Source organism: Bison bison, unplaced genomic scaffold, assembly GCF_000754665.1.
Source record: "Bison bison bison isolate TAMUID 2011002044 unplaced genomic scaffold, Bison_UMD1.0 scf7180017864352, whole genome shotgun sequence".
Taxonomy (NCBI): domain Eukaryota; kingdom Metazoa; phylum Chordata; class Mammalia; order Artiodactyla; family Bovidae; genus Bison; species Bison bison.
The window spans coordinates 4,685,784-4,702,801 of NW_011494924.1; the positions used below are offsets into that span (position 1 = coordinate 4,685,784).

At 36.1% G+C, this 17,018-nt stretch overlaps 1 protein-coding gene across 9 annotated transcripts in view; it reads right to left on the bottom strand.

Annotated features, from left to right (window-relative positions):
* Positions 1-17,018, bottom strand: part of BRAF (B-Raf proto-oncogene, serine/threonine kinase) — a 176,759-nt gene that overhangs the window by 102,183 nt on the left and 57,558 nt on the right. For all 9 annotated transcript variants that reach the window (XR_826591.1, XR_826590.1, XM_010854956.1 and 6 more), the window contains exon 2: positions 7,333-7,434. Coding sequence is in view for 7 of the 9 variants with exons in the window: in XM_010854956.1 (XP_010853258.1) it covers positions 7,333-7,434 (102 nt within the window). In the remaining 2 variants the exon portion in view is untranslated. The remainder of the gene's footprint in view (positions 1-7,332; positions 7,435-17,018) is intronic.

Sequence of the window (17,018 nt, forward strand, 5' to 3'; positions counted from 1 at the left end):
AAATTTTTCCACAAGACATTACAGAAAAACCTGAACTTTTCCTCTAACCCAATGTACTACTTGACTAGGTTCTCAACATGACTCTACCAAACTGTAAGGCACTTGAGGGCACAACTCACGGTATTTATTTTTTTAATCCATTAGTTCATTCAATGGCTTCTTTCTTAAACGGAAGTATAGTTTTTGAACTAAAAAAATGAAAGAATGTAGAGAAAAGAACACAATATTATTTAGATGAAAATACTCCTCAAATTGATATACAGATTCAATACAATCCTTATCAAAATCCCAGTTGGCTTTTCTGCACAAATGGACAAGCTGATCTTAAAATCACAAAGAAGTACAAAGGACTTGGAATAACTAAAACAATCATGAAAAAGAACCGAGTTGGAAGATTTACATTTCCTGATTTCAAAAGTTACTACATAGCTACAATAATCAAGACATGTGGTACTGATATATACATAACACAACAAATTAAGAGTCCAGGGGGAAAAAAGCCTTACATTTATGGTTAATTGATTTTTGACAATGTTACTAGTACAACTGAATATCTGCATGCAGAAGAATGAAGCTGGACTATTACCTAACATCATGTTCAAAGATTAACTCAAAGTGGATCATATACTTAGGAAGAGCAAGACCCAGAGGGGCAGGATGGGCAGAGGTGTGAGGGATGAGGGAGGGGATACATGTATTGTTATGGCTGATTCACGTTGTAGTATGGTAGAAACCAACACAACATTCTAAAGCAATTATCCTCCATTTAAAGATAATTAAAAAAAAAAAAGAGTTAAAACTAAAAAACTCTTACTACTGCTGCTAAGTCACATCAGTCATGTCCGACTCTGTGCGACCCCAGAGACGGCAGCCCACCAGGCTCCCCCATCCCTGGGATTCTCCAGGCAAGAACACTGGAGTGGGTTGCCATTTCCTTCTCCAATGCATGAAAGTGAAAAGTGAAAGTGAAGTCGCTCGGTCGTGTCCGACTCTTCGCGACCCCATGGACTGCAGCCTACCAGGCTCCTCCATCCATGGATTTTCCAGGCAAGAGTACTGGAGTGGGTCGCCAGTGCCTTCTCTTAAAAGAAAACATTAACAGAAGTAACTCATCATGACCCTGGACTAGGCAATAGTTTCTTAGATGACACACCAAAACACAGTAACCAAAGAAAAAGTAGATGAACTTGACTTCATCTAAATTCAAGCTTTTGTGCTTCAAAAGACACTATGAAAAGAGTGGGAAAAAAAAAGACATCTCACAGAACAGGAGAAAATATTTGCAAATCAAATCTGATAAGGATTTATCACCCAGAGTATACAAAGAACTCTTACAACTCAGCAATAAAAAGACAACCCAGTTTTTTTAATGGGCAAAGGATCTGAATAGACATTTTCCCCTAGAAAATATAAAAATGGCTAATAAGCACATGAAAAAGATGCTTAACATCATTAGTTACTAATGAATTACAAATCAGAACCATAAGGAGATGCCAATTCACACTTACTAGGATGGCAATAATAACAACAAATGGAAACTAACAAGTTGGCAATGATGTATAGAAACTAGAACCCTCACACATTGCTTGTGGGAATGTAAAATGGTACAGCCACTTTGGAAAGCAGTTTGGTAGTTCCTCAAAAAGTTAAAACAGAGTAACCAAAGGACACAGCAATTCCATCCCAAGGTACATAACCAAAAGAACTGAAAACATGTCTACCACAAAAACTTGTACATGAATGTTCATAGCAGCTTTACTCATGATAGCCCAAAAATGGTAACAAGCTAAATGTCCATCAGTTGATTAATGGATAAACAAAATGTGATGTATCCACATAATAGAATATTAGCCAAAAAAGGAATGAACGCTACATGCTACGACTTGGTTGAATTCATTCACACAAAATGTTCAAAAAGGCAAATGCACAGATTAAGAAACTTAGGTTAAGTGGTTGATAAGGATTGGAGAGAATGATTGCCAATGGGTAAAAGGTTTCTTTTGGGGGTGATAAAAATGTTTTGGAATTATATGATGGTGATGACTGTACAATTTTGTGCATATACTATAAATTACTCAACTGTATACTTTAAAAAAGTCAATCACAGTTCATGAATTATTTCTCAATTAAAAATGGGAAGACGATTAAGGCCCTACTTAATTAAAACATAATAGGAAAAAACAATGGAATAAAAAATTTCTATCATTAGAGTTCATTATATTTATTCTTATTGAACTTAATCTCACAAGATACAATGAAATCTTTCAAACTGTCCACAACTGATAATTAATGAACTGTTCTGTATTTCACAGGAAGCACCTAGCTTCCAGTATTATTTTCACTACAGTATCTGTTTTGATAAATGTTTTTGCATTATCTTGGGTTCTACACAGGCTAAAGATCAGAAACGCTGTAAGCATAGTAATAATGATAAAGCAATTAAGAGCACAGGTTCTGATAAAAAAGAAAAAAAAAGAAGACATACACATGGGGAAAATGTAAGCAGTTACAGAAGACTCATTAAAAAAACAGATTCTAAATTCAAAATGTCTAGCTTCAAACTTTGGCCACCCCATTTACCCGTTGTGTAATGCTGGTCATGTTATTATTAAAATCCTTTTTGCCTGAGTCTCTTCTTCGATAAAATGGAAATGAGTATTAAATATAACTCATAGGGCAGGTTGAGGCTTAAATGATCTACTATATGCTTGGAACAGTTCCTGGCATAGTAAGCACTCAATAAATGTTAGGAGCTTTACTGTCTGTCTGCAGGGGATCTGAGCATACACATAAACTTGGTGGTAGCTTGGAGGGTTATTCCAGAAACTTTATTCCCTTCATTTCTGCTGCTGCTGCTAAGTCGCTTCAGTTGTGTCCGACTCTGTGCAACTCCATAGATGGCAGCCCACCAGGCTCCCCCGTCCCTGGGATTCTCCAGGCAAGAACTGGAGTGGGTTGCCATTTCCTTCTCCAATGCGTGAAAGTGAAGTTCTCACTTGCGTCCGACTCTTAGCGACCCCATGGACTACAGCCCATCAGGCTCCTCCATCCACGGGATTTTCCAGGCAAGAGTACTGGAGTGGGTTGCCATTGCCTTCTCCACCCTTCACTTCTGGAATCCAATAAATCAGGTCCAGAAACAGAAATCTAATTCTAGAAAAGCATCCAGCATTATATCTTACATACAGAAGGCATTCAAATAATTTGATGAGTAAAAATATAAGAACTGGGACAAAAATAAGAAATTCTGGGAAATGACTTTTAGGGGAAATATCTTTTCTTTGTGTGATGGTAAAAAGAAAAGACTGGAACCAAAGACTGAAAAGCCAAAACTGAAATTCTTTTAGAGTATGATAGCTCATTTCACTGCAGTTATCATCAAGGGAATCAATAGTGTTAATTATTATTCATATGCCAGTAGGAGAAAATCTAGAACTTAAAAGCTTGCTTTTAAATAAATTAGTACACAAAAAAGAGAAAGTCATGAGGATTTCTGATGGTGATATAACTGATTTCATTCTGTTTTGCTATGAGGAAGAAATGTGGGGATAGGTAAAGATTTAACTTTCTATGGAAACATCAAAATGGTTTCTTTGGAAATGCTATGTAATGAAGTAACTAGAGCACAACTTCTATCTGCCAGTGCACAAACTAATCTGAAGCCAGACTGTGAAAACTGGAAAATTTTTACTTTTTAGCCTCTTATTTCAGAAAATGTAAGCTGAGTCACTAGTCTAGGAGTTATGTAACCCCATTCTGGTTGGTGAGATGTAAAGACTTGTAGGGGATTTGAGAGGAGGGTTTTCCTCCGTGAAATAACTCAGTACACCAGAGTATCTGTGATCCCTGCTTCTGGACTTGAGGTATTGTGTTAAGAGTACAATTCTAAGATCTGCTGCAGACAGAAACCAAAAGGATGGTAGCAATCTATGCCAGTGTGTAATAACAACCTTGAGCTGTAGAACCAACTTTGAATAATGCACCTCCATGTTTGTCATTATGGGAGGAGAAATTAAAAACAAGTTTGGACAGCCTGTTGTTTGGTTTTTGCAGATCTCCTAGACTTATTCTCCAATTTTTCCCATCTTTCCTTTAATATTTTCTTTGTTTTATTCTGCTTTCTGGAAGATGTCCTTGACTTTATAGCGTGTGTTTGTCTGTTTATATGCACATGCAGATACACACACATATATAAATTTCCTATTATACTATTTTAACTCTTACTATTTTAATTTCCAAGAGCTCTTTCTTATTCTTTAATACTTTTGCTTCTTTAATACAACCATGAAGCAAGAAGAGATTATGGATCTTCTCTTATCTTTGATGTTATAGTGATTTTCAAATTTTCTTCTGTTCTCTGCACTGTTTCTGAGTCCCTTTTGACCATTTCTGCCATTATCTTTCCTGTTAAAAGCTTTCTTCAAATACTGGTTATTCTTAACTGTTCATTTGTATTTAAGAGTTATGAACCCTGAAGATATCAATACTACACAAAGCAATCTACAGATTCAATGCAACCCCTACCCAAATCCCAATGTGTTTGCAGAAATAGAAAAACACCATTCTGAAATTCATGAGAAAATCCAAGGGATCCCAAATAGTCAAAACAATCTTGAAAAAGAACAAAGCTGGAGATCTGCATTTCCACAATGAGATACCCCTTCACACTCATTAGGACAGCTACTCTTACACACACACATACAGAAAATAAGTCTTAGCAAAGATATAAAGGATTGCAAAATATAGCTGCTTATGGAAAACAGAATGGCAGTTCCTTTAAAAATTTAATGTAGAATTATCTTACGATTCAGTAATTCCACTTCCGGCTATATACACGCAAAAAAGGTAAAGTCAGTATTATTCACAATAACCAAAAGGTGGAAACAACCAACCACTGATGGTAGCCATCAATAGACAAATGGATAATATACATTATATTATATACAGGTATATAGACATACAATGAAATATTTTTCAGCCTTAAATAGGAAGAAACTTTTGACACATTCTTCAACATGGATGAAGCTTGAAGACATTATGCTAAGTGAAATCAGTCAGTTACAGGATAAGTATGTTAGAATTCCACTTATACGACATTAATAGAATAGCAAAATTCATCGAGACAGAAAGGAGAATGGTGGGTCTCAGTGGGTAATCAGTAGATTACTCACTTAGTACTTAATCTACTTAAGGGCCTTCAAATATCAGGACCCACAAGTCTTTTCCCTTGGCCTGGTCAACTTTCCTCAGGGAAGAAAACTCTCAATTCCGGCCAGGCTCCTCTTCATAGTAAATCAAATGGTGGTTAAGTTCAATGTTTTAACTTATTTATGTATTTAGTTTCTGTAAACCACTCCCTTGATTAAAATATAAGCTATCTGAAGGCAGAGACTGGGAGGAGATTTTTTTTTTTAATATATATATATATGCCCAGAGCCTAGACAAGTACAAATGTTAGCAGGCACTCAATAATTGCCTATTGAATAAATGAATTAAAGATTTACAGAGCACTTATTTCATAATCATAAACTCAAAATTTAGTCTTTAAATTACCATGTGTGATATATTTCCATTTTACCAATTAGGTGGGGTATAGGGAGGTTAGGTAACCTGTCTGCGTAAGTTAAGGCAGAGCTACAATTCAAACACAGGGTGTGTGTAACTCCATAGTTCATCTCAACCACTATATTATACTGCTTTCTGTAGAGAAACTGTGTAATGTTAGTACCTGTCAGTAAGAATCTATGTGCTAATGATACAACCTGTAAGGTATAGTCTGCTGTAAACTGTTCTGTTGTCGTTCAGCTGCTAGGTTGTGTCTGACTTTTTGTGACGCCATGGACTGTAGCTCGCCACTCTTCTGTCCATGAGATCTTGCAAGCAAGAATACTGGAGTGAGTTGCCATTTTCTTCTCCAGGGGATCTTCCCAACCCAGGGATGGAACCTGCGTCTCCTGCACTGCAGGCAGATTCTTTACCACTGAGCCACCTGGGTAGCCCTATACTGTCCTAGTTAGATATAGTTCAAATAGTTAAAAGCCTGAAGAGTATGTGTGTGGAGGGGCGAATGAATCCCTGCTATAGTGAAACCATGTTATTGATGCAAATGTATTACCTCTGAGAGTGGGGAAAGTTTCCTGACACAAAAATGGTTGGCAGAAAAACTGCTGGTTAAGTTGTCTAATTCTGACTAACAAGCAATTACCATTTTCACCAGGACTATTTGCCTTCTTATGACTCCTCTGCTTGTTCTCCTCACACACAAAAGTAAAACAGAGAGAATGTGATATCAGAAAATACACTAACTAGTATTCAGAGGTATGAGTTCCAGTCCTGGCACTGATACTAACTGGCAGTGTGCTCTGTGATAAGCCATAAAAAGAGAGAATAGTTTATTAGCAGTCATTTCCAAACTTTCAAGGTTATTTTAGAAATACACAAACTTACTTTCTCTCGAAATACCGAAGATTTAACTTATCCTTTAAAAGTAATTAGATTACTAAATTAGAATTTTGGTTTAGGAGTCTGTCAATCCATGCCTAAAAAATCTCTGTCATTTGAAGGCAAATGGTAACCTGATCATTTGTAATTTACGGTTATCTCCCAGTATGACTGGTTCTTATAGTTGGAGCTAGCTTTTATGGAGACCGGCAGTATAGTGCAGTGTAAGCAGTATGGGCTGTGGAGCCTGACTGCCTAGATTCTCTAACAGCTTCCTTGCTGTGGAACTTGAGTGACTTACATAAGGAAACTAATGCCAAGAAAGCGTACCTGTGATTATTATAGAAACTGCTACCTAACAGGATTAAGAACAATAACTAATCTATAAACTTACAATAATGTTCAAGACTGGATACAAAAGCTTCAAGGCACTATTAAACTGTAATGCTAAGCAATCTTGAGATACTAAAATTTTGTAAATTTTACCCATGAGGAAGCAAAAACCTATTTGAGGGGATTTGTTCTGAAAGCAAGATATTTCGCAAAATTCTCCCCATTTTCTAATACAGCAACTAGTTTGCTGGCCTCCAGAAAAGAATGCTTTCTCTTTTTTCAATAATTTTTTCTTTTTTTAAACCAGGGTAGTATTTTGAAGTTTATATACAACTTCTTCTTTAGTTTTGCTATTTTCCAAATTACCAAATACTATATATTTATTGTAACAAGTGAAACAACCTTAAAGAGTACAATAAAGACAAAGCTAATTCTCTCTTCACATATCTATTTTTAATCCCACTCCCTAAAATAACCCATATTACCAATACAAATGCGTCTTACAACTTCATTTTCTTTTCCTCAAAATTACTACAAATATGACACTCAAAAGCTTACCTCCAGATATATTGATGGTGGATTATGCTCCCCACCAAATTTGTCCAATAGGGCCTCTATATGCTCCTGTGTCAACTTAATCATTTGTTTGATATTCCACACCTAAAAAATATTTTAAAAGAATTTAAATACAAAGCATTTAGAATATGAATTCTTTAGAATCTTTAGAATATGAATATGAAATACAAATCATTTAGAATATGAATATCTTAATATTCCTACTGAAATATTATTGTAACTGTCAGTGTTCCTTGAAATTTAGAGCTTAGAGATCTTGAGATGATTTATTTTAAACTTCTTCTTATACTAGTAATACAACATTTTCTCAACTATAAAACATTTAAGTAATACATAAGTATTTAGGAACAAGCAGTAAAAATCTCTTTTTCACATTCCCCATATTTCTGGGTGTCCTGCCAAAAAGATAAGTCCTGTTTATGGTGTGATATACATTCTTCCATAACTTCTTTTTACTCAAAAAACAAAAATACATACATATATAAAATAGACAAATACATATAAATATTACATATTAAAATATTCTCAACATTTGCTTTCTTCACCACACAACATGCCTCAGAATTCTTTCCATGTCAATATGTATGTATTTTGCTTTTATTTTTTTTTCAGTGTTTTTAAGTATTTGTTCTTTCAATGTAGTTTCACTTTTAATTAATTAATTAATTTATTTATTTTACTTCGTTGCTATGCACAGACTTTCTCTAGTTGTGGTGAGCGGAGGACTACTTTTCACTGTGGCGTGTGGGCTTCTCCTTCCGGTGGCTTTTCATTACAGAACACTGGCTCTAGGCACACAGGCTCAGTAGTTGTGGTGCAAGGGTTTAGCTGCTCCATGGCATGTGGAATCTTCCTGGACCAGGGATCAAATCCATGTCCCCTTCACTGGCAGATGGATTCTAATCCACTGTACCACCAAGGTAGTCCTATTTTACACCTTTTAAATGGCTGTATTACAACATCGTAAGTTCAGACAACATTCATTTCACGATATTAGGACACTGCTTACTTCAATGGACTTCAAAGGTAACTTAAGATTAGGTGGATACGAATGATTTTAGGAGAATCATTTCCAGATTTCCATTGTCTATTTGTATTCTTCCTAAATGATCTGCTTAAGAACTAGTTCTTTCTTCCTCTCCTTTAAAAATCACTACGTTGCAATTCTCCACTTTGTAAAAGAAAAGCAAAATTCTTATCCATCTCAAGTGCGTCTACTACCGTGTACTCTTCTGAGCTATATAAACTTCAAACTACCTAACAAACAAGAGAAGAAGGGAAATCCCTTGGCAAAAAAGGGGGAGGTTAATATCCTTGCTCTTAATATGAGCAAGACCTTATTTTATCAGTGAAACAAATTCTTGGGAAGGTTTCAAGCCTTATCCATTTATCTAGCCACCCAACTGAGAATTCAGAAGTCTAGTGGTCATATAGTATAGGCACATATTACATGTTTAAGATAAATAAGTAATCAGATCATTTTTTTTGTTTTTTTTTTTTGTTTTTTTTTGCTTTTATTTTCTTTTTATTTATTTATTTTTTTAAAATATTATTTTATTTTTAAACTTTACATAATTGTATTAGTTTTGCCCAATATCAAAATGAATCCATCACAGGTATACATGTGCTCCCCATCCTGAACCCTCCTCCCTCCTCCCTCCCCATACCATCTGGGTCGTCCCAGTGCACTAGCCCCAAGCATCCAGTATCGTGCATTGAACCTGGACTGGCATCTCGTTTCATACACGATATTTTACATGTTTCAATGCCATTCTCCCAAATCTTCCCACCCTCTCCCTCTCCCACAGAGTCCATAAGACTGTTCCATACATCAGCGTCACTTTTGCTGTCTCGTACACAGGGTTATTGTTATCATCTTTCTAAATTCCATATATATGCGTTAGTATACTGTATTGGTGTTTTTCCTTCTGGCTTACTTCACTCTGTATAATAGGCTCCAGTTTCATCCACCTCATTAGAACTGATTCAAATGTATTCTTTTAATGGTCAGATCATTTTTTTTTTCTTAGTGAAAAATGAGTTCAATTTATCTGAGTGGTGTGAGAACATGCTTTTTGCAAATTATACTACAGTATATACTGTCTACAGATACTCTCTATAAACTGAATGATTTAAATCTGTAATTTTATGGTGTGACTGAAAATGTATTTAACATAAATATACTCTAAAAATCATGGCCACTTAAATTATTTAAAGTTATAATGAAAAATGTGAGATAATTTTTTAAATGTACGAAGGAGAATAAATAAGCAAAGGGCACTTGGTTTATTTAGTGATTCCTTCCTGAAGGACATTAGATTTCACCTCTCCCGGCTTTAAACAATGCTTCAAAATGGCTCTGAAATGCCTTCTCGACAAAGGGAGAAGTTTTCCTTTTAGACAGTGAAGCACAGGGTTCCTGGATTGAAGGATATGCACGTTTAAAAAGTCAGTATGGCAAATGGTCTTCCAAAAGGACAAAAGTACCAAGATACCTCCTATTAGGGTATCAGTCCACCCTTTTCCCACAATCCCACCAACAGTGTATATTATCAGACTTCAAAATTTTTCCTGATCTTAATGGGGGGAAACGTGATCTTCTTGTTTCAATTTGTATTTCCCAGGAAGTTGAGCATTCACGCTGATTGATCATTTAAATTTATGAAAAATCATCTATCCATATTCTTTCTCCCTTCTATTTTTTTTCTTTTTATAGATGCCCTTTATTCTGGATATTAATCCTTATTCTCCTACAAACGCTGCAGTCTTTCCTCCTTTTCACTTTGTCTCTTTAGCCATAGACAGTCTTGCTACTCAAAGCATGGTTCATAGACTACCAGCAGCATAATCTTCTGGAAGTTTGTAGGAGCAGCAGAATCTCAGGCCCCATTTCAAACTTACTGAACTTTAACAAAATGATCCTTATTAAAGTTTGAGAAGAAATGACAGAAGTTTCTAGTTTTTTTCTATAATCAGATATTACAATATTTTTCCTTTATGAATCCTTGGCTAATTTCTCATATCCCCAGGAAGCATTAGGCTGTCTTTTCTCTAGCTACACTTATTTCCCAAGTAATCTTATCTAATCTTGTGGCTTTATATATGTACTGATGAAGTCCAAATTTTCCAGCTCTGTTCTCTCAACTCCATGGTATTTTTCTTCATGTGCCTACTGTACATTCCTACATACTTATTAAGATAAGTAGTATTTCAAACTTAACATGTTCAAAAGTTAACTTGATATCTATCCACCAGGTCCTGTTTCAAAATGTTTTTCTTACAGTCTCTTCATCTCAGAAAATGACAAACTCCCTCTATGATGAGTTTACTGACCACCCAGGGCAGAAGTGCTTTATACTCGGAATTTGATATTCTAAAATTGATTATGTTTTTCATGTCTATTAGCTACTTTGAAATAAGAAATATGTTTTACTCATCTTTTATTCCCTCATCACTTATCTTGGTGTTTTAGTCATTACAAGTATTCAAAGTAGTGTTGGAGCTAAGATTTAAGCTTTCTTCAGAATAGGATAAGAGAGAAAAATTAATCCTAGTTCAGCAATTCTTTACAGTCCAAGAAATTAAGTACTCTATTACCTACAGTCTCTCTTTTTTCTTTCCACCCTTAAAGTTCCACAGATAAAACTTGTGTAGTTAGGGTAAAGAACCATTCACTCAAAGAATGGGAGAAATGGAAAAAAAAAAATTAGAGATGGCAAAGAGCAAGCGAGAAATGAGGAGACTGAGCTGATTAGAACTGATTCCTTTTCTTCCTGGCAGTAGAAAATGCTAAGATTTACATAATGCAGGGCCAAACCACAACTGCCTGAAAGGCAGGTTTCTTAACTTCCAAACAACAGTAATTTTATATCCAAAGTACGAAGAAAAATCACTATGATCACTCAGTTATAATTAGAAAAAATGAGTCTGAGCAAGCAAACTCTTTCAGATTTTCCTAAAGAATAAGAAAAAAGAAACTGTGATGATGATAATACTTTGAAGATACATTAAAAAGTAGAATAAAATATTGTAAACAGTAGATACAGAGTTTTGGCTTAAAATATCTTCTTGAAAAAACAAGAAAAACTGTTACAACAATCCTAAAAGGGAAATGAAAGAATTAAAAACAACAAATTTCAAGAAAGGTACTAGAAGATTTCCTATCCTTTTTTTATCTCTTCAGCAGAACACAGCAATTAAAACCAAGTAATATTAGTAAAGGGCAAAGGCTAATAGAGTTCTACCAAGAGAATGCACTGGTCATAGCAAATACCCTCTTCCAACAACACAAGAAAAGACTCTACACATGGACATCACCAGATGGTCAACACTGAAATCAGACTGATTATATTCTTTGGCTATATTAAGCCAAAGATGGAGAAGCTCTATACAGTCAGCAAAAACAAGACCAGGAGCTGACTGTGGCTCAGATCATGAACTGTTTATTGCCATATTCAGACTTAAATTGAAGAAAGCAGGGAAAACCACTAGACCACCCAGGTATGACCTAAATCAAATCCCTTACAGTATAAATTATATTATACAGTAGAAGTGAGAAATAAATAAAACTATAATAAAATAAATAAAATTATTTATTTATTTAAATAATATTTAAATAAATATTTAAATAATATTTAAATAAATAAAATTATACAGTAGAAGTGATTAACAGATTTAAGGGACCAGATCTGATAGACAGAGTGCCTGATGAACTATGGATGGAGGTTCATGACATTGTACAGGAGACAGGGAGCAAGACATCCCCAAGAAAAAGAAATGCAAAAAAGCAAAATGGCTGTCTGAGGAGGCCTTACAAATAGCTGTGAAAAGAAGCAAAGCGAAAAGCAAAGGAGAAAAGGAAAGATATAAGCATCTGAATGCAGAGTTCCAAAGAAGAGCAAGGAGAGATCAGAAAGCTTCCTCAGCGATCAGTGCAAAGAAATAGGGGAAAATAATAGAATGGGAAAGACTAGAGATCTCTTCAAGAAAACCAGAGATACCAAGGGAACATTTCATGCAAAGATGGGCTCAATAAAGGACAGAAATGGTATGGACCTAACAGAAGCAGAAGATATTAAGAAGAGGTGGCAAGAATATACAAAAGAACTGTACAAAAAAGATCTTCATGACCCAGATAATCACGATGGAGTGATCACTCACTAGAGCCAGACATCCTGGAATGTGAAGTCAAGTGGGCCTTAGAAAGCTTCACTATGAACAAAGCTAGTGGAGGTGATGGAATTCCAGTTGAGCTCTTTCAAATCCTGAAAGATGATGCTGTGAAAGTGCTGCACTCAATATGCCAGCAAATTTGGAAAACTCAGCAGTGGCCACAGCACTGGAAAAGGTCAGTTTTCATTCCAATCCCAAAGAAAGGCAATGCCAAAGAATGCTCAAACTACTGCACAATTGCACTCATCTCACATGCTAGTAAAGTAATGCTCAAAATTCTCCAAGCCAGGCTTCAGCAATATGTGAACCATGAACTTCCAGATGTTCAAGCTGGTTTTAGAAAAGGCAGAGGAACCAGAGATCAAATTGCCAACATTCGCTGGATGATCGAAAAAGCAAGAGTTCCAGAAAAACATCTATTTCTGCTTTATTGACTATGCCAAAGCCTTTGACTGTGTGGATCACAATAAACTGTGGAAAATTCTAAAAGAGATGGGAATACTAGACCACCTGATCTGCCTCTTGAGAAATCTGTATGCAGGTCAGGAAGCAACAGTTAGAACTGGACATGGAACAACAGACTGGTTCCAAATAGGGAAAGGAGTACGTCAAGGCTGTATATTGTCACCCTGCTTATTTAACTTCTATGCAGAGTACATCATGAGAAACACTAGGCTAGATGAGGCACAAGCTGGAATCAAGATTGCTGGGAGAAATATCAATAACTTCATATATGCAGATGACACCACCCTTATGGCAGAAAGTGAAGAAAAACTAAAGAGCCTCTTGATGAAAGTGAAAGAGGAGAGTGAAAAAGTTGGCTTAAAGCTCAACATTCAGAAAACAAATATCATGACATCTGGTCCCATCACCTCATGGCAAACAGAGAAACAGTGGAAACAGTGGCAGGCTTTATTTTTTTGGGCTCCAGAATCACTGCAGATGATGACTGCAGTCATGAAATAAAAAGATGCTCACTCCTTGAAAGAAAAGTTATGACCAACCTAGAGAGCATATTAAAAAGCAGAGACATTACTTTGCCAACAAAGGTCCTTCTAGTCAAGGCTATGGTTTTTCCAGTAGTCACGTATGGACGTGAGAGTTGGACTGTGAAGAAAGCTGAGCGCCGAAGAATTGATGCGTTTGAACTGTGGTGTTGGAGAAGACTTTTTAGAGTCCCTTGGACTTCAAGGAGATCCAACCAGTCCATCCTAAAGGAAATCAGTCCTGAATATTCATTGGAAGGACTGATGCTGAAGCTGAAACTCCAATACTTTGGCCACTTGATGCGAAGAGCTGACTAATTGGAAAAGACCCTGATTCTGGGAAAGATTGAGGGCAAGAGGAGAAGGGGATGACACAGGATGAGATGGTTGGATGGTATCACTGAATCAATGGACATGAGTTTGAGTAAACTCCAAGAATTGGTGATGGACAGGAGGCCTGGCGTACCGCAGTCCATGGGGTGGCAAAGAGTTGGACACGACTGAGCGATTGAACTGAACTAACTGTTAGTAAACAACCAATGATTTCTCACAACTTTACAAATGGCCAAATTCACTCTCCAAAAAACCTGAATTAAAAAAAAAAGTCTATGCTAAAATATAATGCATAAGAACTGCTACGGAAAGAAATGAAGGGTGGCAATGGCAGAAAGAAAACTATAGGCACTGATGCCCTTCCTCCCAACAAGAAGGTATCAGGTTCAAATCAATGGTTTCTATCAAATCTTTAAGGAAACACACTATTAATTAATAGGTGATAGTACATATAAAAAAGAAAACCTTTCAAATTCATTTTATGAAGCTAGCAAAATCCAGGTGTCAAAACTTGACAAAAACACAAAAATAAAGCCACAAAATAATCTAACCTATGAGGACAAATTCAAATATAACTCAGTACTATATATGTATTTTTTAATGCAGGACTAGAGATCTCTTTTAATATAGGACTAGAGCTCTCTTCAAGAAAATTCGAGATACCAAGGGAACATTTCATGCAAAGATGAGCACAATAAAGGACAGAAATGGTATGGACCTAACAGAAGCAGAAGATATTAAGAAGAGATGGCAAGAATACACGGAAGAACTATACAAAAAAGATCTTCATGACCCAGATAACCACAATGGTCTGATCACTCACCTACAGTCAGACATCCTGGAATGATAGGGACTCTGGGAAGCTCATGTACACATTGCTGTATTTAAAATGGATAACCAACAAGGACTTATTGTATTGCACAGGGAACTCTGTTTAATGTTATGTGCCAGCCTGGATGGGAGGGGGGTTTGATGGAGAATGAATACATGTATATGTATGGCTGAGTCCCTTGGCTGTTTACCTGAAACTATCATAACATTGTTAATTGACTATACATCAGTACAAATTAAAAAGGTTATAAAGTTTTAAGTAAAGTAAGATAAGTAAAACAGACTCATGTCTGAATAAATCCTAGTTTTCATGGATAAATTTCAGAAATTCAGAGTTGAAAAGAAAACCCTAAATGGTTCCTACAAAATAACTAGAATTAATATCAGACTTTTGATCAGCAACATGAAAAGAGAAAGTAGATTACTTGTTGCCTAAGACTGGTGGATTAGTGGGAATGCGGAATGACTGCTGTCTGGGGGATTCTCTTTGGGGTGATAAACATGTTCTACAGTGATTGGGGTGACAACTGTACAACTCTGGGAACATATTAAAAACTGCTGAAATATACCCTTTAAATGGATGCATTCTATGATATCTGAATTACATCTCAATAAAGCTGTTAAACAGAAAAAACAATGGAGTAATGTTTTCACTGTCCTATATAAAAATGATCTGAACCTAGAATTCTACCCTCAGGCAAACTACCAATCAAGCATGAGGGTAAATGAAACCTTTTTGGTCATGTAATGTCTCAAAAATTTACCTCAATAGGATTCACAGGTCTGAAAACACTCTTATGTTTTAACTTAGCAATTTCACTTCTAGAAATTTTTACCAATCTCCCACAAAACTAGAAAAACATAGTAGGTCTATTTATAAAGATAAGTGATTCACTAGGTGAAAAAACATCAACTGATTTAAAATTTGGCCCTATCTTTACATTTTAATACCACAAAACAAGCACAAAGCAAAAACTGAAGCTGCTTTCCCACCCCCTACCAAAAAGACATTGCATAAAGAGTTATGTTTTAAAGTAGAGAATTAAAGATAGCAAAAGTGATAACAAAAAGCAGTCAGAACAACTAGACATAAGGTATGGTTATGAAGAGTCCTGAAAGTCATGGTAAGTTGCTTTCATTTTATTCTAAGATATGAGAATTTGAATTTTCAAAAGCAGACGTATGTGTGTCATAACCTGATATTTTATTACTGACAATTATCCTCTCATTTTATAGATGAGAACATTGTGGCACAGAGGTGTTTGTTAAATTAGATATGGGAGAAGAATGAGAGAAATAAGAATCAAAGCTGACCCCAAAATTTTGAGTAGGTAACAGGATGGACAGTGACACCATTTACTGAAGTGGGGAATCTCTAGGGGAAGAAATCAAGTATTATATCACCTAAAAAGAGGTTAATTAAATGATCAAGTAGGCAGCTGGCTATGCATTTCAGCACTCAGGAAGAACTATGAGGCAGGATATATATTTAGGTGTCACAGAATGCTAATAAGGAAATCTCCAACAGAGTATAAGCAAAGACGACTCAACCCTTAGACTCCACCAAAATTTAGAAGATTGATAAAGGATAGAGTCCACAAAAATGACTGAGAAGAAACAGACACTGAGGTAGGAGAAAAACTTGATTCAATGAAGATAATTTATTAGATAAGAACAGGAACAAGAAATAGTAGATAGAAGACAGAAGAATGAAATATAAGTATCTGTATATGGCACCCCACTCCAGTACTCTTGCCTGGAGAATCCCAGGGACGGGGGAGCCTGGTGGGCTGCCGTCTATGGGGTCATACAGAGTCGGACACAACTCAAGTGACTTAGCATATAGTTTGTCATCATGTTTATATGTATTTGCATATGTATCAGGGCTGGCAGATAATAGAGTATGTTTGTAGGCTGGAGGGAAAATCCAACCGAAAGACAGAAACTGATGATGTGTAAAGAGATGCCAGCTGCAGGAAAGAAGCCCTAGAGACACTAAGAAGAGATGGAACCTGAGTCACAAGAAGTGGAATTAGACTGGCAGGGAAGGTCTCTTAATAACAAGAGAAAGGAAGACTGAGAACCTGAAGACCAATGCAGTTAGGTTTGCAGATACAGTGATGCAAAGATGATGATAGCTGCATCCGATTTCTCAATAAAGTTTGAGGTGAGGTCCATAGATGAGAGTGGGGGCTGTGAGAGGTTTGCAATGAGTGGGAACATAGTATTAATAGGGAAAGTGAAGAAGGAGTAGCAGCACTGCCAGACACTGCTGAAACCCGGTTGAGGTTCATGGCATAAATTCAGAGCAGTACATTCAGCTGCCTGAGTGCAAGCAGAGAGGCA